This window comes from Capra hircus, chromosome 12 (assembly GCF_001704415.2).
Source record: "Capra hircus breed San Clemente chromosome 12, ASM170441v1, whole genome shotgun sequence".
NCBI classification, from domain to species: domain Eukaryota; kingdom Metazoa; phylum Chordata; class Mammalia; order Artiodactyla; family Bovidae; genus Capra; species Capra hircus.
This window is the reverse complement of record NC_030819.1, coordinates 40,310,432-40,334,767: the sequence shown is the minus strand read 5'-3', so window position 1 is coordinate 40,334,767 and position 24,336 is coordinate 40,310,432. Positions and strand designations below refer to the sequence as shown.

At 34.3% G+C, this 24,336-nt stretch overlaps 1 protein-coding gene across 2 annotated transcripts in view; it reads right to left on the bottom strand.

Moving 5' to 3' along the window:
* DACH1 (dachshund family transcription factor 1) overlaps positions 1,018 to 24,336 on the bottom strand; it is a 465,438-nt gene continuing 442,119 nt past the window's right edge. The window contains exon 12 of one of the 2 annotated variants that reach the window (XM_018056515.1): positions 1,018 to 3,721. In XM_018056515.1, coding sequence (XP_017912004.1) covers positions 3,684 to 3,721 — 38 coding nt within the window. In that variant the 3' untranslated portion in view covers positions 1,018 to 3,683. The remainder of the gene's footprint in view (positions 3,722 to 24,336) is intronic. The other variant, XM_018056516.1, reaches the window with a different exon arrangement.

Sequence of the window (24,336 nt, the reverse complement as noted above, 5' to 3'; positions counted from 1 at the left end):
AAAAAAAGTGATATATTTACAATGTCATTTGCAATATTTTAATTCTATTAACATCTCTACTCCCCATATTGTAAAAATGCAATCCATGTAACTTTTATTTATAATTTACTCTCTTCTAGTAATAAATAACTTTTGTTCATATTGTAAATTTCCTAATGCCAATGAAAACACATGGGGAGAAACCTTAAATCATCACCAAATTCTGCTAACATCCAGAGGCCACATGATATTCTAATACAAGTCTTACCAACATAAACCTGTGAGGACAGAAGAGAAAAAATGTGTTTGTAGTGGTCACATAACATTTGGGGTTTTTATTAGGGATCTATCACTATTTGTTAATTCATTGAAATAATTTCTTTAGACAGAAAAAAAAATCATTTTCCATTCTTTTGGGAATGTTTGGAGTATTCACAGAGTATCTGTGATTTCCTTAAGTGTGGCATTTTGGATTGGTTAAAACGTTTATATTATTAAAGGCTATTGGAATTGCAAAGATTCTAAAAGCCTTTTTTTTTTTTCAGTGATAGAGAGTAAAAACAAAACACTGAGTTATAGTTACAAATCTATACTCCTATAGATACGGGAATAATATATTTTGTTCCATCAACATGTCTCCTTTACATTATTCAGCACAAAGCTTTGTGAAATAAGAATCATGGGAATATAAGAATATAAAGGAAAAAGGTACAAATAGCAGCTTCATAAACTGAAAAATGTACATAAATAAATCATGTATATGTGGGCAGTTTGCTTAGCTGGCAAGAAACAAAATATGGAAAATCTGCTTGTTAAACAATAACTACAGAGTGTGCTTTTATGATGTTTTTCACCGCAGTAATTCATATTAGAGATAGAAGCAGTTGCATGTTAAATAAAATCATTGAGCATTGTTCCCTTCATATTGTAAAGAGCTGACTTATGTTGTTTTTAGATGCCTCCCATTAGAAAGTAAATATTCCTTCAATGCTATGCATTTCACAAAATTTAATAAAGATGAACTATAAATAAAGTCACTGGGAGATTTCAGACAGTTTTATTAGGAGATTGTTGAAAAGAAAAAGAAAATTAAATACAATAACAGTAAACGTGGTTCTCACATTGAAACCAGGCTCAAAGAACTAGGCTACCATAGAAAAATTTCCAATTCTTGCATTATGATGTAAAAACAGATTTTTGTACAGATTTTGTACAACAAAATTCGTAATAACCTTTTATCATTTTTAGAAAACTTTAAATATATAGATAAAAATAGACAATTTTCATAGGTCCTACATGAAGATGAGTATGTTCTGTTTCAAGGGCTTGCATAGAGCGCAAATGTGGTTATAATATAGAACAACTAGACATTAATAATTTTAGGATTACAAAAGCATGGAAACCATAAAATGGGCACAATTTTACTTGCTTAAACCAAAAAACGAATTTTAAACCAACCTGTATAACTAATAAAGGGTAAAAAACTTAAGTTACAGACTTAAAATAACATTTCTTGACTTGTAATATTTACAACATGTTAGTAAGATTCTCTCTTAGCATATAGCTGATAGCTTTTTTTTATTCCTTTCTAAAATTTCCTTTTATAGTGAACCAAACACTAAAGCATTCTCAAAGGTCTGGAAAATATGTATTTTAAAACTATTTAACCTACTTAACAGGTGACTCTATGCAAGAAGCAGAGCAATGGCTGATTACTACTTATGGAAGTTGTGGGCTTTTAAAAAAAAGCTTTCAAAAATGTATGATTCAAAAGGTTGCCACAAGTCCCTCTGATTTTAAGTTTTATAATCCTTTAAAGACTGCATACAGGGAAAAGCAAGAGATACATACAACAAGGAATACAATCTCTTGTGTTCAAATAACAAAAGATGTTTATGGAAGAATTATGCTTAGAAAACCAAGTTTCTATAAAGCACTTACTAACAGTGTTTTAAATAAAAATATTGCTCCCTTTTAAGCAAGCTAAAAATAGGAACTGCATATATAACCTTTTTATTGTATTAAAAATGGCCTTAGCTGGTTAATAGCGAGCTACACAAAAGAAATACGTTTCAGTATTGCAAGGAAGACCTAAAAACTACAGAAGCTTAGTGCCAGTGTATCTATAATGTTAATTTCTTAACCAAATCATTAATAGCCAATGAGAACTATCTTTAAACATTTTTAAGGTAGTTTCCTTGGCCATTTAAGATTTTGCTATTTATGGTAATAAATAATGTTAAGATCATAAAATTTACCAGCAAAATCATAAAATGTCCAGCAACTGTACTGACTCATGATTTCAGTCTTTAAAGGTGGAACTCCACATATGTAAAAACAAAGAGAAGGTAATTTCAGCCTGTAGTAAGCACTGTTTGCAGCTTGACTTCCAGTTATCTGCACAAAAGTGAAAACACATATGGTAACTCTCAAGAAGACAGTGAAAATAACACATAGGCACCCTTCCCTCTGACCAGGGTGGGAAGCACAACACATTTGAACTTTATCACTCAGCGCTACATGGTATTGGACTGATACATCAAAGATCAAGAGTTTGTTAGGTTTTGTCTTTCAGCAACATTAACATAATATGACATTAACATATAAAAATATTTCTGGTGTTTTGATTTACTATTCAGCCACAATCCATTCTCAATAGTGCAGTTTGGGGCACTAACTAGGGTTCAATATACAAATAAAAGTGGCTGACACAGAGTTCTGTTGTCACCAGATGCATAAGATCTCATTCATTAATACTGTGACTCCAGACAAATATTTACATGCCTGCATGCGTTAAAACCAGAAAGGTGTCTTTCTGACCAACAGGGTGACAAAACATATTTTCTAAAATTTTCATTTTCCTAAACTCTAGTATACTACTGCATACATAATACCTTCCTTGTATGTTTTATGTTTATATACTGTACATGTGACCAACAGTTTGAAGAAGAAGCATCCTGATCATTTTAAGTTCTATATACCACTACCAGTTTGGAATGAAAACATGTTACATTTATATATTTTTTAAGGTAAAAAGACCTTCAGTGAAACCTTTTGGCTTATATCCAATGCTTCTTTTCAGATATGCAAAATGTTATTTCACGGGGTTGTTGTCAATATCCATTTGTTGGTCTTTTGGAAAGTACATGAGACAAAAATCTTCAGGAGAAAAACCACAGTTAGAGAGTTTAAAATAGAATGTAACAATATTATTCTGTGATTTAATGACTTTTTAGGAATCCTCTATGTCCTCTACAAGTTCATTTCCAAGTGTTCTTGCTGGTTTCTGGAGGACATAATTCTGTAAGTCTAGGTGACCAGTGCTACAAGAATCTTGATGTGCTCAGATACAGAATTTTCAGAAGAGGAAAATGGTTCATTCCATTAAAAAACAAAAGGTAGGTCTTATTCAGACCTGCTTTTAAACTGTATACAAGTGTCCAGCAGCAAAGTTGCAGTTATTAACTGTATGAAGTTTGATACTTGTACATTTACAAACATTCTCAGGTCTCTGGTATGAACCACAGATGAAAATCAATAAAGGAAAACCTTTTTTTGTAGAATACTTAAACTTTAAAGAACATTAATACACAAAATTGAGGAAGTTCCCTTAAAAGGACTTTATTTTTTTCCAAACTTTCCAATGATGAACGTCTGACTGCAGAGTTCTTTACTATAACATGGGTTTCTTCAACAGGAAAGATTCAGTACATGACAGTAGTTTTCAAATACAGTCTTCCATCTAAAAATGAACAACAAAAAATAATTATATGACATCTTGGAGACAAATGTGAAAATAAAAACTACACAACCCAATATAAAATTTGTGGGTTTTATTCTATCTTCACTTATTTAGGAAGCAACATCTTTCACATATTCTCAAAGTCAATTTCATAATTACATTGAGTTTATATGTTTGAAAAGAATACAGCATTTCATAAATTCTCATATATTTGCTATTTTGATATCAGTACAGAGCACTCAGAAAATATTTAAGAGTATGTGTGTGTGTGTTACTGATATGCAAAGCTAGTTGATTTCTGTTGAATGACAATTACTTCCTCCAAGCTTGCAGAACCAATTTTTTTCTGAATGCACTCAGATATATCTCCATTATGAAAGACTGAGAGGTGTTGTTAAATATACTATGTAATGCAACTCGTGTGCACACTTGTTGCTATTTATATGAAAGTCATCCAGGTTATTTCATCAATATCAATGAACTATAATCTTTCCACTTTGAAGTGAGATTAATAGGATAATTAAATATTAAGATGCAAATATATTACTCAACTTTTACCAATTGAGAAATACAGCTATGTGAAAAAGAAATAAATTAAATCTTCAATAAATCTACTAGAATGAAGCATAAATAAGAAATTAAAATCCAGAGGAAAAACAAAGCAAAACATTAATCTATTACCCTCTCAACTGTCCACTTTATGATGTGGTTTAAACTTTCAAAATATTTGTATAAAATGTTTAAATTTCACATAATTTAATATCTATAGCAGAAGGTATATAGAAAAGTAAAGTTTTCAAACATTTGAAAAAAGCTTATTGCAGTACAAGTGTTTGTGAAATGTCTGGTAACTTTAAGAATTCATACATAAGGAACTAGAAATAAACTACAGTGATTAAGGAAACACAGTCTAAATATTTGTAGATCTCACCTTCAACATTAAGTTAATTGAGTGCTTATACATAATCTGCGGTAATTAGCAACTTAAAACCAATGTTAAACCATTTTTCTACTTCACAGAAATATTGATGTACCTAAAATTGTATATTCCTACCACATGTTTTAGCTTTGCCTCCAGGATATTATGAACTCTGGCTTATTGGTATAATCTGAGCACCCAGTGAAGGTTCAATAAGTATGGTTTGAATGAACAAATGAATGAACAAATCAGATATAATTTTCCTGTGGTTTATATATACAAAGTAGATAAATAAGCCCAAATAAACCTAATAAACTAATATTATAAAAAATTTAAAAATAAAGCTTCAGTTTTTCACATTCTTAGTATCATGTGTCTAAAAATCAGAACTCCTAATAGATATTTTTGATAATGAGTTTTACTAAGTAAAGCAACTAAATGGTTTTAAAATCTATAATAGAAATTATAGGAATAACCAAAGAATACTGGCGTTTTTAACCAAAATTTTCTAATTCTTAGTCTTTATTTAATTTAACCCAACTTTTGTTTCCTTCCAATTTATCTCAATATTTCTATCATTCATGTATTCACTTATGTTGAAGATATCATTCTCATTCATTTTTTTTTTTTAAGAGACAATGTTTCCTAAGATTAGACAGGGGAGGAGAAACATTTGTCCTCAAAATTCAAGTTTCATTCAGTGAAGTCATTCAAAATACTTGTGGAAAAGAAACGACTTGTTCAAAATTAACATCTCAAGATTATGAATTCTTAAAAGTCTTTTTCCATTAAAGAAAAAAATTTAAGCCTTAAAGATTATTGATACCTATAGCACATTAGGAGAAGGAATGCAGTGGCGAAGAATGGTTATACAAAAGTCATTCATTGATCATCAGTCATTGTAGTTTTGCACATTGTTATAAGGAGAAGGAAACGGCAGCCCACTCCAATATTCTTGCCTGGAGAATCTCTGGACAGGGGAGCCTGGTGAGCTACTATCCATGGGATCGCAAAGAGTCGGACATGACTTGGCACACAGCACACACGTTGTTTTAAAAGATCCACTAGCCAGATTCTTCATCCAGGTTCTACATAATTGGCATTGACTTTCTTCTCTAATCTTATCTGTCACCCCTCTCCCTCATGCAGTAACCCTGTCGCACACCAAGCTCTGCAATGCTGAGGTCTGTTATTCCTTCTAGAAGCTTCAAAATAAATACCTCCTCCTTCCCTGCTTGCATTGCTGTCTTATTAAACATCTCTTAATAGAGCTCACCATAAGAACTTCATAGCACTTTGTCTCACTTTGATGTTGCATATGAGAAGTTTCTTACACGGCGAGACCCACAAAAGCAGCAGCCATAATTCTTTTCCCATCAGTATCAGAAGGAGAATGCTTCAGCATGATGCTTTCTTTAAAGATTTTAATGCAGTCTCAAATGTTAAACTTTTGGAGAAATTAATTAATTAACATGCTTATGTGCTAAAAATAATTCCTTTAGCATTTAGAGATTTTAAAGTCTATCTGAAACTAAATTTTAAAACAAAAATATATATATTAAAAATATAAAACAATAATTTTGGAAGATTTTTATTGCAGCCATATACAAAATATGTTTATAAAAATTATAAACATATTTATGTGCTCAGTATTTAGTCTACTATAACATTTACTTTTAATAAATATGTCTCAAAGTTTTGACTCATGTTCATAACAGGAGGAAAGCATCAAGCATTAAAAATGCTGGCTGTAAAATAGATTCCAATTGTTATAGTTAAGGCATTTCCATGGTTCAATAATACTTAGATATCAGAGATTATCTGCCTTAGAATTAACTGGAAATAGAAATTTATCAGGCACAGACAGACTCTAGAAGAGTAACTCTCTCTCTTTTTGTCTACAAAGCCTAACTTTGAAGCAGGCTTACTTTATAATTTTGTCATATTTATTAAAACATTTTACTTAGTCACTAAGTCGTGTTCATGGACTCCTTGTGACTCCATGGACTGCAGACTGCTAGGCTCCTCTGTCCATGGGATTTCCCAGGCAAAAATACAGTAGTGTGTTGCCATTTCCTTCTCCAGGGGAATCTTCCCCACTCAGGGATCAAATTCACATCTCCTGCATTGCAGGAATATTGTTTCCCACTGAGCCACAAGGGAAGCCCTTATTGAAACATATTTATGGATAAATCAGAATCTGTAAGAAAAAAAAGTTTTAAGTAATTTTATGTTGTTCCTGAGAAATTATATTGACCTGCTAATCTACAGCAAATAATCACATATGGATGTACCCAGAGAGCTAACATCAGGCTTCTGAGTTATGGGGCCCCACTCCAGCACTCTTGCCTGGAAAATCCCATGGACGGAGCACTCTTGCCTGGAAAATCCCATGGACGGAGGAGCCTGGTGGGCCGCAGTCCATGGGGTCTCTGAGTCGGACACTACTGAGCGACTTCACTTTCACTTTTCACTTTCATGCATTGGAGAAGGAAATGGCAACCCACTCCAGTGTTCTTGCCTGGAGAATCTCAGGGATGGCGGAGCCTCATGGGCTGCCATCTATGGGGTCGCAGAGTCAGACACGACTGGAGAGACTTAGTAGTAGTAGTACTAGGTCTACCTCAGGCCTCCAATAACAAACCACCTGAGAGCAAGCCTAATGGCAAGGGTGCTAGATAAAATACATGGGCCCATAATTCAAACTGTGCCATGGTTTTATGTTATGTAATAAGTATTCCAATATTCTGTCCTTGCCTGACTCTTCAAATAGTAGGCAAAGTGATGGAGCCCTAAAAACCAAGCTACAGGATGGAGATTATTGGAACTTCTGAGTATTTTCATGGCTAAGACTTCATTATTCAGAGTTGTATTATTGGCATTTAGAAGCTCAGAGGCTTTATTTATGTTTTGTTTTCACGGCTGTCTTTTGTACATTGCACTTCATTTCTGAGTAGATAATCTCACATCTACTCATCATTTCCTATATCATCTTTATTTCTGTATTTGCTGGCCACCAAGAAATATTTTTCCTGATGCTGAGCATGGTTTATGAAATAATCATTCCCTGATATTTCAACTGGGTAAGAATTTTTTAAAGATCAAATCAACTAGAAACAGGAGCTTCCCAGGTGGTGCTAGTGGTAAAGAACTTGTTTGCCAATGCAGGAGACTTAAGAGACGAAGGTTCAATCCCTGGGTCTGGAAGATCCCCTGGAAAAGGGCATGGCAACCCACTCCTGCCAGAGAATCCCATGGACAGAAGAGCCTGGCAGGCTACAGTCCATAGGTTTGCACAGTCAGACACAACTGAAGCGACTTAGCATGCAAATTGAAAATAAAGGTAATAATAATTATGAACAGCATAGATAATATTTTCTGAGAGTCTATTGTGTTCAGGGCATTTTACAGATTTCAAATCTAAACTTTTCAACAACTCAACAAAAAAATGTATTCTTAGTGCCTTTTACAAATAGGCCTAAAAAAATTAAGTTATCCTGCATATTTTCAAAGAACTAGCAAATAGATATGCAATGAATTGATATTTACTTGAATCCACATCTATTCCATTATGTCACTTCCTCTAAAAAGCAGTTGGAAGATTACTGGAGGAAATACACTGACTCTGATGCAGAGGAAGGGACTGAACCTTAGACATCTTGATACCATCAGTCTCCCTGTTTTGTAAATCTTTTCTCACCATGTTCTCAGAAAACAGAGGCTTCCTTTTAGTATGCAAAACCTCAAATGAACAACTTGAAATCAGAACTAGAATTCTTATAGTTTGGTTTCAGAGCAAATATCTTCCTTTGACACAATGATTATTTGCTTTTGTAAGGGAGGCTGATATGACAGAAAAATCATCAAGCAGCACTTTGTGCATGGGAGTACTTAATTAAAAAGTCTCTTCTAATTAAAAGCATGTGGGAGTAGGGAGTGAGTGAAACTATTTAAATTACAAATTCCTTTAATAGTTCCAAAGTTCATGCTTACAGCTCTAATTTGGTGAATAAGTAAGTATCTAGATCACTGAATAGTTCATTGTAGGTATGAATTTTTGCATGCTGCTTACTGTTATTATGCAGATTTAGATCTACAGATGAGTTAAAGAAAATATTTTAAAATACTTATAAAAATTGATCTCATGTTTTAATATAGTTCTGTTTTGTGTTTGTGAATTATATTTACTTTTTAAATTTCATTTTTATTTTAGAGTATTGTTGATTGACAGTGTTGTGATAGTATCAGGGGTACAGAAAAGTGATTCAGTTATACATATACACTGATTTAATATTTTGTACCTATTTTTATATGTAGTTATTTATAGCATCTAATACATATAAACAGATATAGAATTTAGCTCATATTTCATATATGAAACTAAAGTATTAAATAGCTTGATCATTTATTTTAAAAAGTTAATGAAGTTTGTTCAACAACAATCACAATATATGATGCAATTTTATTACAAATTGGAACAATTTCAAATTGCTTAGGTGGCTTACACCAGAAATCCAATGCTTTCATGGAAACATTAAAAAGAGACTGTGTCACTGAAGAGTATTACTCAGTATGCAGATAGGTATATATTCCAGTTTTGAATAGAACTCCCTTGAAAACATACACAAGGATCTCTTGTTTTTTGTTTTTTTGGCACAAAGAGATTAATAAATTACACTTCTGTTAGGAAGTAGCTTTATTAAAAATAGCATCTATTTGGTCAAAACTTATATCCAGACACCTGTAATTGAGTGAATTTTGCTGCTTTCACAAAAAAAGTTGTATGGGCCCATATCTTACTACTCCAGAGCTGAGAAAAATATGAATATAACAGATGGCAAACATATAAGATCATTTATCTAGAACATTTAATATTTACCTAAAGAATATTAGGCTAATATGAAATGTAGTAGCCCTAAATTTTCTCAACATAATGTCTTAATCATATGAAGTAAGAGAAACCAAAAGAAGAGATGAAAAAGAAGTTAATGATTCATGTGATATTTGATAAGACAACGAAAGGAAGTCAAAATAAAAGCAAGAAAACAGAAACAGATGGGAAGGATCTTTGTCAAGTCATAACCCCTCTTCTAAAACCCCTAAAGGAAGAAGCTAATTAAAGAAAATATTGTTTCTTGCTTTTTTAATATAATTTTATATTTAGAGTAAGAACATTCTGCTAATGCTGAGGCAAAGAAGCAGAGACAGAAAGTCTACATTTAACATGAAAAATATTTTAAGAGAGATTGATGTTCAGCACAAGCTCTTTTACAAGAGGATACTCAGTAAATATCATTTCTTCTCATGAAATGCAGATAATAACTGTATAAGTGATTTCCTGAAGTTATGGTCAAGGTTGTGTTCAAAAATGATGAAAAGACAAAAACTGAAGAAGTTGCAACAGATTTTGAATTTAAGATCTTTCAGGGTGATAGTTGCATAACCTGCGGCCCACAAAGTTGAGTGAAAATGAGAAAGGACTGGCTATCAGATCCCTTTTGAATGCTTACTCTGTACACATCTGGTGCCATTCTAGACAGTGGGCACAGACTATTTGTAAGAAGGCACACCAAGCAGAGTATCATCTACAGAAGCCAAATATACTAGTACAGGCAGTAGGTAATGGATTACCTAATGGACCAAAATGGCCCAGCTCATTTGAAATCAGAGTAGATAATATCGTGTTTATTACAAAGTTAGTATGAAGTAAAGCTCTTGATTGTGGCTAATATTGTAAACAATTTTGTAAACAAGAACTGCTTTTTATAAATTTTTCAGTTTTCTTCAAAGAAGAAAGTGGATGAGAACATCTTCTAGTTTAAAACATGCTCTGAGAACAGAAGATTATTATCTAAAGTTACTATACATACGGTAAACAGGTAGCTACATTTTTAAACAGAAACAATAAAAATAAATCCCTTTCTACACATGAAAAAAATCCCTTTCTACACATTATTAGACTCTAGGTAAACCTTCCCAGGTGGCACTAGTGGTAAAGAACCCACCTGCCTATTCAGGAGACATGAGATACAGGTCTCATCACTGGGTCAGGAAGATCCCCTGGAGGAGGGGGTCTTCCTGAATCCACTCCAGTATTCTTGCTTGGACAATCTCATGGACAGAGGATCCTTGGTGGGCTACAGTCCATAAGGTCACAAAGGGTCGAACACAACTAAAGTGACTTAGCACAAAGGCACGCAAGCACAATTACAGGGGGAAAGACTGGAACTTTGACATCCTGACAAACTGAAGCAAGTGGAATTAGACTTGAGGTATTGGAGCTAGAAGGAAACATCACTGAGCAGCCTGATCTAACCACACATTTTTTTTAAATAGAAAGTAAACAGACAAACCAGTAATGAGAGTTGAGTTTAAAAATGTGGAGAGAAGGCACTTGGAGATGTACAGAGGTCTATGGTTAATCTTAGCAAGCTTGGAGTTAGTCAACTCCAGCCCTGTACAAAATAATTTTTCCAAATGACTAGTCAGTTCAAAGTATCTAGTTCTTCTAAGAAATTATGTTCTTATTGTAGGTCTCTTAAAGTGTCCCTTTGCTTGAATTTCATCATTGTCAGCTATTTACTGCTTGTCTATTCACCAAGAACCAGGCAATCTATGCTTAATGTTTAAAAAATTAGCCCTCTATTAAAATGTTTTAGATGTGAATGATTAGCCTATACTCTTGGAGATAGGGTTTGGATCCTATACATTATATTACTAAGACCTAAGTGTTCTTACAACACTTGCCCTAGGATCCAAACTCTTGTCCTCTGCCAAGCTATTTCTACTCTGCCTATACTTCTATTTGGCTCAGAGGTTAAAGCGTCTGCCTGCAAGGTGGGAGACCCGGGTTCAATCCCTAGGTCGGGAAGATTCCTTGGAGAAGGAAATGGTAATCCACTCTAGTATTCTTGCCTGGAGAATCCCATGGACAGAGGAGCCTGGTAGGTTACAGTCCACGGGCCGCAAAGAGTCAGAGAGGACTTCACTTTCACTTTCATACTTCTATTTGTCTATCAGTATAGAATACACAACCTGAGTCTAATCAAGAGGAAATATCAAATGCAAAGTGAGAAACATTCTCTTAAGACCTTTTTCAAACATGTCAATTTTACAATTTTTTTTACAATTTTTAAAAGGCCAAGGAAATGCATACAATCGAAGAAACAAAAGAAAAATTACAACAACATATAATGTGATCTTAATTTGGATTTAGGAATGCTGTAAATGCTATAAAGGACATGATTGGGTCAAATGACAAGATTAGAGTGTCAATATCAGTTTAAATAAAAGTATTGTGTCAATAAAATAAGTTATTGGGCTGATAAATAGACTGTATTTATGTATAAGAGAAAAATCCTTATTTTTAATAAGTACTCCCTAGAATACACATTAAAAATAAGGATTTTTCTCTTATACATAAATACAGTGTATTTATCAGCCCAATAACCTATTTTATTGACACAATACTTTCTTGGAGAAGGCAATGGCACCCCACTCCAGTACTCTTGCCTAGAAAATCCCATGGATGGAGGAGCCTGGTAGGCTGCAGTCCATGGGGTCGCCAAGAGTCGGACACGACTGAGTGACTTCACTTTCACTTTTCACTTTCATGCATTGGAGAAGGAAATGGCAACCCACTCCGGTGTTCTTGCCTGGAGAATCCCAGGGACGGGAGAGCCTGGTGGACTGCTGTCTATGGGGTCGCACAGAGTTGAACACGACTGAAATGACTTAGCAGCAGCAGCAGAATGTGTATGGGTTAATATAACAGGTAAAGTACCATGATTTATACATCTTACTTTCAAATGCTTCAGAAAATATTATGCAGATAGAGAAAATTATAAAGTATATAGAAGAAAAACATTAACAATAAGTGAAGATTTGCAAAGTGCATATGAGGGTTGCAAAAATTTTTAGCTTTTCTGTAAGTAGTTTTTTAAAAAATATATATTAAAACTAAATAGGTTTCCTAAGAGGAAATGAATAAAATATAAAATAGGTTGCCTAAGTGAAATGAAATTTTAATAGTCACCAATATCAGATATTTATTTATAACTAGTTGAAGATTTATCCTCTCCACCAGCCATGTGCACAGTTGTTACACTGATTCTATGAGCTGTATTCTCACAGTAAATATGCTTTCTGCTTAATAGCAAGGTTTTAAGAAGTTCTATTCAAATATCAGATAGTAAGGTGATGCTGGGTGATTTTCTTAATAGAGTTCTCCAGAAAAACCAGGTTCAGATTCATGAAACTTATTGGACTGAGGGTGAGAATATAAGCTGGATTCTGGTCTACTGGTTCATTATGTTTGAAAGGTAAATTTACAATTGCAAAGTTTATGAAGTCTACTTAATTGTCTTACCCCTTAGTTGGTGAGGGCTGTGTAGGCGAATGTGCACTTGGTATAAAGAAATACCTATTCTGTTTAACTATTTGAAACACAGCTTATCTTTTAAAAGTTTATCAAAAACAAAAGCAAAGCGTAACACAGACCTCCTTAAACTTGTAGTTTCTGTAAATAAAGGAAAATTGCTGCTAGGTCTTCTTTGGTAAGTATTTGTGCATGTGTGTTCTAATTAAGCATTCATTAGTAACAAGTGAGAATCCATCAGAGTGGTTAATGTACCAGCAAGTGAAAATGGGGTGTTTTGCACTTAGGTTACCTTGTCCTGATTGTAAGGTGAGACCTCCCAACTTCAGCAAAGTGAAGCACAGTGAGGTATCTTATTACTTTCTCCATCCTTTTATTCATTTCTGGGAGAAAGAAAACTAAGACACAGGGATGGAAGGAAATAATCTGAGGGAATAGCTGAATCTTAGTGATGATGGACTATGCTTAATAAAAACAGAAACATAAAAAAAGTGATGCCTTATTTGATAAAAATAAGATACTGCTAAAAAGGGGAGCAAGGATCTTTCAAATCAAGCATTTGATCCTTTAAAACTGCAAGAGACAGGGAAAGTTGGCAGTGAATAAATTGAGTTTTCAGAATAAGTACATTTGTTTTCTCTAGTGAACAACCAAAAGTGGCAATTAGAAGAACAGTTCTTGTCAGAGTTTAGTTATTTTATTTTAAGCTTGGCTGGGGAAAAATCATCCTTCTTTTAAAAGTTTAGCATTTTTATGCTTCTTTTTTATAGCATGACTAATTAAGTAAATTTTAATAAAATTATATTTGTTTAGGGAAGTAACTGTGAATGAACAAAGTTCTAAATATCTAGAGCTTGATTTAACATTTAAACAATGCTAAACCAAAATGCCGTTCTAGTGTTAAACTTGACAAATGTCAAACTTCAGTGAAAGGTTGCAAATGTTTTCAATAAGTATGGTAATTGTTTTAACTGAAGAAATGGCACTTTCATAGGGAATAACTTTTTTCTACATCTCATCCAATAGAATCATCAAGTATTTGGATAGTACATGGGTGAGAACACTAACATGTTGTACAATAACTATTAAATAAGATAGTTCTCTGTGCACTAATTCTAAAATTAACATAAGGGATCAATTTAGAGATATGTAGTGTTATCGTATAGAGAAAGATTAGCAAACAGGCAAGAAAGTGTGCTGATAGAATTGTCATATCTAAAGAAAGAATATGAGAATCAGTTGAGTGCTTGTCAAACAGAGTTGTTCAGCCAAGTCTTAATAAATGTCCATTAAAACATGAACCAAGGATAAGATTACCACCAAAGACTGATGTGGACATCTGGTCTACCTTTACATACATTCCTGAATACATGAAATATTTTAATTATATAATACTCAGTGGGCTGATCCCATTCTTACCAGGTACCTTGACAATTTTATTTACTATATAATCCTTATGGTAGGAATCCTCTAAAATGGCTACCACTGCTCCTTGCCTCCTGGCAGTCACATCCTTGTGAGATATTTCTCACCTTTAAGTGTGGACTTTATCTAAAGACTTACTTCTAATGAAGAGAATATAGCAAATGTGATGGAAAGTCAATTCCAATATGAGGCTGTAAAAACTGTGACTTCCATCTTGCTGGAAGATACTTTTTCTCTGGATCTTTTCACTTGCTTGATCAGATGAAGTAGGTTGACATGTACTGAGTTGCCTCATGGGAGGTCCATCTGACAAGGACCTGATCATGGCCTCTGGCCAATAGCCAACAAGGACCTGACACCCTTTGTAAAACAATCTTGATAACATGAGGTGTGCCAACAGCTGTATGACTGAGTTTGGAAGTGGAGCTTGCTTCAGTTAACTCTAGAAATGACTGAAGCCCTTTCCAAAAGTTTTGGCAACCTGGGAGACACCTGAAAGCATAGGACCCAACTAAGCTCCTTCTAGATTTCTCATGTATAGAAAAGGTGAGATAATACGTGATGTAAGCCATGAAGTTTTGAAGTAATTTGTTGTGTTACAACATATAATAAACACTCCAATACTTTGGCCATGTGATGTGCAATGAGTCAACTCACTGGAAAAGACCATGATTATGGAAAAGATGGCATAAGTGATGGCATCTGGTCACATCACTTCATGGCAAATAGATGGGGAAATAATGGAAAAAGTGAGACTTTATTGTTTTGGGCTTAAAAATTACTGCAGATGGTGAAAGCAGCCATGAAATTAAAAGACACTTGCTCCTTGGAAGAAAAGCTATGACAAACCAAAAAGCAGAGACGTTACTTTGCCAACATAAGTCCATCTAGTCAAAGCTATGGCTTTTCCAGTAGCCATGTATGAATATGAGAGTTGGACGATAAAGAAAGCTGAGCGCCTAAGAACTGATGCTTTTGAACTGTCGTGTTGGAGAAGACTCTTGAGAGTCCCCTGGACTGCAAGGAGATCAAACCAGTCAATCCTAAAGGAAATCAGAATATTCATTGGAAGGACTGATGCTGAAGCTGAAAAACCAATACTTGGGCCACCTGATGTGAAGAACTGACTCATTGGAAAAGACCCTGATGCTGGGAAAGATTGAAGGCAGGAGGAGACCAGGACGACAGAGGATGAGGTGGTTGGATGGCATCACTGACTCGGCGGACACGAGTTTGAGTAAGCTCCGGGAGTTGGTGATGGACAAGGAAGCCTGGCATGCTGCAGTCTATGGATTCGCAATGAGTTGGACCTGACTGAGCAACTGAACTGAATGAGAAAGAATGAAGGCAAAAGGAGAAGGGGGTGGCAGAGGATGACATGATTAGACAGTGTCACTTTCTCAATGGACATGAATTTGAGCAAACTCTGGTAGATTATGGAGGACAGGTGAGCCCAGTGTGCTGCAGTCCATGGGGTTTCAAAGAGTCAGACACAATTTAGCGAGTGAACAACTTCTTTTATAATCAAGGTGTGCTGGTCATTGTCACAGGTAAATATGTCAGTTCTTATGACTTACAATTCTTTAGTATATCTTAGTTTGGTTTCTTTTAGAAAGGATTGATAACCCAACTCTGGGTTGTGTGGAACTCACCAAGCCAAATGCTGCCTTGTGAGTGCTCCTGCAAGCATCCCTGCATTTCACAGAAACAGCAAAACCCAACTGTATATTTCCCAGTATGATATTTCTTGTATTATTATATCAAAATGATTTTTTTAAAAACCCTCTCTAGCTTGCTACTAATTACATAAGCTATTCTAAATCACATAATATTTATTTTCACAATTTTAAAAGGTTTGTTTTGGTATTTTAAATATATATGTAAATGTATATCTGTGGAAATGGAAATTACTTATACTACCTTAGAGTAATTTGATTCTATTGGGAATAAAATAGATTTTCTCAAAGATTGATGATCTTATTTCATGATATATTGTGACCTTCTCAGAAATAAAGACAATAAAGTGCAATAGTCTAATTCTTACATTAAACTTCTTTCCGAATAATGACTGTATCAAATCACTTGATACAATGTGACAGAAGTAAGCATCCTATGAAATTTCATAGCTCCATACTGCTGGGATTGTTACCATGTAATGAGCTATTTAAAAAGACAGGAAAAAGAAAAAACAATCTCTATCTCTCTATTAAAACCATCTAGAAATTGGACAATCGTAATGTCTTTCAGAATCTGTGGTTCAGTAGTGATGACTGGACAAGTTCAACTTTTGTTATATCTAATATCTTGCAATATTTGAAGCAATATTATTATATTGGATGGTTTCCAATGAAACAAACATAATTCTTTGCAAATTGATCAGTAAAATATCAACAAAATAGCCACAAATAATAAGAAATTAAGACACTAAATATTTTCTAAAATGGAAAGCAACAAGAAAAAGACAAAATGTGTTATCACCAAAATATGCAATGCTAATAGGTAAGTTTGCATTTTATAAATTATCTGTCCCTGTAGACAAAGAGTTTCTGGAAACATCTGAGCACTCTAGACTTACAATTTGTGTTTATTAGTTTTCAAAATATACTAAATTCCATGAGATTGGCAATTTTAAAAAATGCAGTTTCAGAAGCATAAACACAAAAACTCTACAAATAAACATCTTAATATGTTATAATAAATGTGCATATAGTTAGAAAGAAAATAAATGCTGATATATGTATATTTCATGCCCATTGTGAAATTTTGCCCTGGGTCATTGTAGCATAGCCCACTATTTCCATTTAAATTAATAGCTTGTGGCTGTGGTTACTGTCACTGTTGCCTAATTTTCCCCTAACTAGCAACTGTAACATGAATAAATTAAGTTATATCACCATGTACATCATTATATCCTGAATTAAGGTTAGATTTCAAGAAGCATTATGGATTTAAGGAACTCATCTAGAATTGCATCAAAACTCCTTACAATAAAATATTTATTTCCCTAGCATAGGGCCTAAATCAGAGAAGGCAATGGCATTCTACTCCAGTACTCTTGCCTGGAAAATCCCATGGACGGAGGAGCCTGGTAGGCTGCAGTCCATGGGGTCGCTAAGAGTCAGAGATGACTGAGCGACTTCACTTTCACTTTTCACTTTCATGCATTGGAGAGGGAAATGGCAACCCACTCCAATGTTCTTACCTGGAGAATCCCAGAGATGGGGGAGCCTGGCGGGAGGCCGTCTATGGGGTTGCACAGAGTCGGACATGACTGACGCGACAGCAGCAGCAGCAGGGCTTAAATGCTGCTGTTAATTTCAGGGCTACTTCCTAGTGACACTTGGACATCCCAATTGTTCAGCCTATTTTAATAACCCTAAACTACTTGTCTAGTATAAAAATACAAAGCTCTAAGTCTTGGATAATAAAACTTCCTTGTTTCTCATTCAGTCTTTGGTATCATCATGGTGTCTGAATGAAGCATTCCCTATTTAACAGGCTTATTTAACAGGTTCTGTGTTTTAGGATTTCTCTACTCAGATGAGGATTCACTAAATGCTGGAACTCTAACCAGAGACTTGATGACTCTATTACCTTATGTATTGAAAAATCATAGTCCTCTTAAAGCTTAAAATAATACTAATATGTTATGATAATTTGGAATATCATTATATGAGCACTTCTTTACTTACTAAGTCTAAAAACAAATAAATGTAATTTTTACATTCCCTTCATCAAAATAAGAATGTATTATGCTGCTCAAATGATTGCAAAGAATGTCCATGCATTAGAGGGTAAAGCTAACAGTGAGGGTAAATGATTGCTGCTTTTTTTGTTTATGACTCTATTCAATGTACTCTGATTACTTGAAAGGACTAGTATCCAACATATCGCCATATGCAACAGTATCATGAAAAATACATGTCTCTTAATGCAAGAGCTGAATTGACATTTTGTCATAGGTAAATTCTGCAGAATCAACAAAGATGCAAAACAACTAAGGCAAAATATGAATTATCTAATATACCACTATGTATTTTTAGCATTCTTTATTCTAATTTTATGTGTATAACATAACACTGTAAATATTTTGTCCCAGTTTTATTACACTCATTTTAATGGACAAACTTCAGTGGTGAGTAATCCATCCTTTCTAACTGCCATAAAAAAAGCTACATTATGTTTTCTCTGTTTAAAAAAATATATATATTGGGTCATTCATTACAAATAAGGATGGTGCAATATGAGAGGAATGTGTTAACTCATAACCATTTGAGTATACTTTGCTTCCCAATGTTGCATTTGTTACTTATTACAATCACTTCTTCCGGTGTGGGGAGGGTGGCTTGATACTGTAGCTTTTTTTAGAAGAATGACAATATCAAAATCATGCAAAGAGATTCTATATTTCCTACATAAGACTTCAATGGTGCACAAAGCTGTGTCTCTTGTCTAGACCTTACATTCAAACTATCTCATTCAAGCTCCAGCTCTATGTCTACCTACATGGGTACTTCAGCTTGCTGAAATGCTCAGCTGTCATATCAAAACCAGAAGCAAGAAGGCAAACTCATCATCCTATGCTTTAACCTGGATCTCTTTTCTAGATTATCAATTTCAAATCACCAATCACTATTTCCTAAGCCCTGCATTTTGATTTTCTCTTGTATTTCAACCTCCAATCTATTTCTTGCACAATACCAAAGTTTAAATCTTCAATACCTCACTCACTTCCAAATTCATTACATTCTTTACCTCTTTATTCTCACTCTTTACCAACTTCTCCTATATAATATTTATATTGTTTATATTTAGGATTTAGTATTGGGTTGGCCAAAATGCTCTTTCAGGTTTTTCCTAAGATGTTATGGAAAAATCTGAATGAATTTTTTACTAACACAATATATTTTATTTCAGATATAAGCAAGAGAGCAGGTTTTTATTTTAATAAATACTGTTTAAGAATCTGTTGAGAGTCTTAAACAGAAGCAGCTGTAATATTTATTCCTTTTGTTTTCAAAATTTATATAAAATATGTCCATAATATGGTTTCTCAGAGATTTAGACTTATGACTTACATATCTAGACTTAAATGAATCTTCACCAATCATGCAATTGGAATTAATTGCTTTGTTTGTGCTCTGAAAGCACTTTGTTTACATTTCGGAAGCAATAGATCAAAGTATTATTCATGAAAAGAGAATGATACATCTTTTACAACTTTCAGGAAAAAAGTCAACTGTTGTAATTTCAGATGTAATCTATTAAATTAATTTTAAGTCTTGGAACATGTATGTTCCCAATAGTATAATAGTGAGTTCCTATAAACAAGTCTAAAAGTGAATTATATTTGAAAAACTTGGAAATTTGTCTACCTTAAATGTTTATGATATATGATAATTTCTAAAGAAAGAGAAGTGAAGACATGATATAGTCATATTTTAATTTGTTAAAATCATTCCTGTTTCTTATAAAATTTTTGATATATAAATATTTCATATTTTTATGTAAGTAAAATTTGAATTACAGTCCCTACCATCCCTGAACACCTTGACACCCACAATTTTATCAATAGAAATTAACTCAATATGTATTTTATTAGAATTATTTATGCTTCTTTATATCTCATGGAAATATGACTTATTTAGAAAAGTTATTTTTTGCATTTTTTCTGGTCCCAGCACTTAATAAGCATTTGTTAAAATGAATTAGTTACAGCAGATTAAATACTAAAAAACATAAAAACTACATTAGTATTAAAGTTAAGTTATAGTTCAACTTTTTAGTTAAATATATTAGTTTTAAAGCAATACATTGTTTATTGCAGGGCTTGTAGAGTCAGCAAAATACTAAACATGGACTCTGAAAATTCAAGAAGATATATGTACTGCTGCTGCTGCTGCTGCTGCTAAGTCGCTTCAGTCGTGTCCAACTCTGTGCGACCCCATGGAGGGCAGCCCACCAGGCTCCCCGGTCCCTGGGATTCTCCAGGCAAAAATACTGGAGTGGGTTGCCATTTCCTTCTCCAATGCGTAAAAGTGAAAGGTGAAAGTGAAGTTGCCCAGTCGTCTCCAACTAGTAGCGACCCCATGGACTGCAGCCTACCAAGCTCCTCCGTCCATGGGATTTTCCAAGTAAGAGTACTGGAGTGGGATGCCATTGCCTTCTCCGAGATGTATGTACATGTTATATATATTTTAAATGACCTTTATTTTTTCACAGACAACCATTTAAATTTTTTGTTCTACCCAAATGTTCATGAGATAATTTTCAGAAAAGGATATTGCAAAGTCTGTAAGCTATGTTGAAAAAGCACACTTATTTATGTTTTTTCCATTCCTTACTACAGTGGAGATTTTAGAGTAATTGCAAGGAGGTGTAAAGTTACAGGAGTTTTAGGAAGAGAGAGTAGATGAAAAATACTTAATTGAAAGTAATGAGAACAGCAATTTTAAGATTTCATTGCAGTTTAAATTCATGATTTTGGCACTTCTACTATTTTCCTTCATGTGAAAGTGAAGTGAATTTGCTCAGTCGTGTCCGACTCTGCGACCCCATGGACTGTAGACCACCGGGCTCCTCTATCCATCGAATTTTCTAGGCAAGAGTACTGGAGTGGGTTGCCGTTTCCTTCTCCACGGGATCTTCCCAACCCAGGGATCGAACCTGGGTCTCCCGCATTGTGGGCAGACACTTTACTGTCTGAGCCACTAGGGAATCCCTTTCCTTCATGAGATGCCTTTATATTCTGTATTTATTAGCCTAATCATATGTAAATGTAAACCTCCAATTAATGTTTAGAGAGGGAGAAAACACAAGCCACAATAAAGATGAAAACAAAATTAAAAGAAGAAAACTGTGTAAACAATATCTTTATATGTTTGTCATGGTAGTAGTCTAGTCACTAAGTCATGTCCAACTCTTGCAGCCCCATGGACTGTACCTGCCAGGCTCCTCTGTCCATAGGATTCTCCCGGCAAGAATACTGGAGTGGGTTTTCATTTCCTTCTCCAGGGGACATTCCCAACCCAGGAATCAAACCTGGGTCTCCTGCATTGCAGGCAGGTTCTTTACCGACAGCCACAAGGGAGGCCCATGTTTGTCATACTGCTAACTTACTTTATTGAGAAATCATAAATGCTGCAAATAGTAAAAAACAATAATCACTCATTATTTTCAGTTTTCACAACAAAGGTCCATCTAGTCAAAGCTATGGTTTTTGCAGTAGTCATGTATGTATGTGAGAGTTTAACTATAAAGAAAGCTGAGTGCTGAAGAATTGATGCTTTTGAACCTTGGTGCTGGAGAAGACTCTTGAGAGTCCCTTGGACTGCAAGGAGATCCACCCAGTCCATTCTAAAGATCAGTCCTGAATGTTCATTGGAAGGACTGATGCTGAAGCTGAAACTCCAATACTTGGGCTACTTGATGAGAAGAACTGACTCTTTAGAAAAGACCCTGATGCTGGGAAAGATTGAAGGCAGGAGGAGACCAGAACAAGAGAGGATGAGGTGGTTGGATGGCATCACTGACTCGGTGGACATGAGTTTGAGTAAGCTCCAGGAGTTGGCGATGGACAGGGAAACCTTGCGTGCTACAGTCCATGGGGTTGCAAAGAGACATGACTGAGCAACTGAACTGAACTGAATGGAAACAGTCACTGATTCATTAAATATTGGTAAACGTGCATGCATACTTGTTCCCTAATGTTTCATGTTATAGCACCACAAGTGTTAAAATATAAAAGTGTGGAATGATGAGATAAAATTTCACTCCTTTGTTGACTATAAAATTTTTACATTAACAAAATAATGGGAAAGGTGTTTGTATTACCTTTGTTTTGTAAAAATACCATGCAAAGGAGCCAACTGAGTTGTGATAAAAACACAGCTTTTTCATGTAAATTGTTTCTTTAAATAAATGCTTGTGTTCTAATTTTCTTACAAAATAATAGAATTGTGTTTTGAAATATTATTGAAAACAAGGCAAATAAGAAGTGCATTTGAGACCAAAGTGGGCAATTAGCCATGATGTTTATGTGAAATTACTATAGCAAAAACAAAACCCCCCAAATCTGGCTATACTGCAATATAAGTATATAAACATTCTAAAAATATTCACCTAGTTTGTGTATGTTTATTTACAGACACTGAGGCATCAATTTTCATAACATTTTAATTTTATAACCTTTTCACTGTATACATCAGTGTTAACAGTATTTTGGAATTAGTCAAGATTGTTGTGGATGTGAAATTATAAAATGAGACAATGTGAAAACTAAACAAAATATTATTTCCATATTTGGATCAAAACAATGTTTGCTCTGTTGTTACCAAGATAGCTCATCTTCCTTAGTGTTTTCACTTTTTTTGAATGGGTAGTCTGTCATGCTATGGGCCATGACTTGGTAATGACAAATCCTATGTTCTGAATTTGGACTTGACAAAGGTAACTTCTTGAGAGCGAGTGAGGAGGTTTCTGTATAGCCTGCCCCCAAATAAGTTCAATGCAATGGGGCCACCTTGCCCTCCTTTGATACATTAATGGGTGTAACAAGGAACAATAAGTCACTCATTAAAGTTTCCCTGCGTTGCAACTCACTGTAGGGCTACATTAAACTGTCTAAAAATAGTGGGGTTATATGATATACAGAATAGTTTAGTCACATTTTGATTCTACTGCTGATAAATCTTGGAAAGTTAATGTAAATATATCACACATCTCCATAAGGTCCCACTTGGGAAAGCTATGAAAAATTATACAAAATTCTTCTAAAAGACCATAAGCATATGAGTGCCATGTCATTAACATTCTTTTTATTTATCACATTTACTTCACTCTTTATTTTCTGAAACTTGGATATGTTAAACAAGATTGAGTCTGAATTCTTAGGGTAATAAAACCCAAGGAGCTATAATGTATAATTAATCAATGCTTTGAGACTTCCCTGATGGCTCAAGCAGTAAAGAATCCACCTGCAACGCAGGAGATGCAGGAGACTCAGGTTCGATCCCTGGATTGGGAAGATACCCTGGAGGAGGAAATGGCAACCCACTCCAATATACTTGCCTGGAGAATCTCATGGACAGAGGAGCCTGGTGAGATACGGTCCATGGGGTTGCAAAGAATCAGACATGACTGAGTGACTAACACTTTCTGCAATATATTTAAATGTTTCTCATGCTAATAAATTAAGAGATTAGAATTGTCAAAACAAAAAAAAAAAGAGGCATTTTTAATGCTTCACAATAATCACACCACTAAAGTGTCTGATAAAATCAAATAAATCCGAACAGCACACATTTGAAAAAAGTATAGGCAGAGAGGTCTCATGATTCTATCTTAAAAGTACGTCTGAATTCAAAGAAGGTAGGAGAAGTCATTGCATTCACTTGAAAAAGCTTGGAGAACTGTTCTTTTTACTTGTGATTTGTTATTTTCAATGCGGTTTATATATTGAAAATTGACACACTGTGAGTTTTTTTTGATTGAGAGAAGTTTTCCTGATTATTATCAGAGAACACAAATGAACTTGTTTACCTTGTTAAGGCTTCCATATTGTTTTTAAAATCTGTCATTTTATATAAAAATATGTATTTCTGAATTACCTCAGAAACACATATGGTAATACTGAACTTATGGTCATACCTGGACAATAGTTGGCTTGAACCCAGAACTATCTGTGGGTTTAGAAGAGGAACGTACTTTTCGTCCCTTCTGTCTTATTATAAATCTTTTCCATTTGTTAAATTCTCTATTTTCCCAAAATTTAAACTAGAGATAAAGTCTAGACTGTGAGATTTTATGTATCACTATGGAGAAACCTGTAAGAAAAGAGTCCAGAAATTGACAACTTGAAACAAGGTAGATCTGAAACTATATTAAGTAGCATAA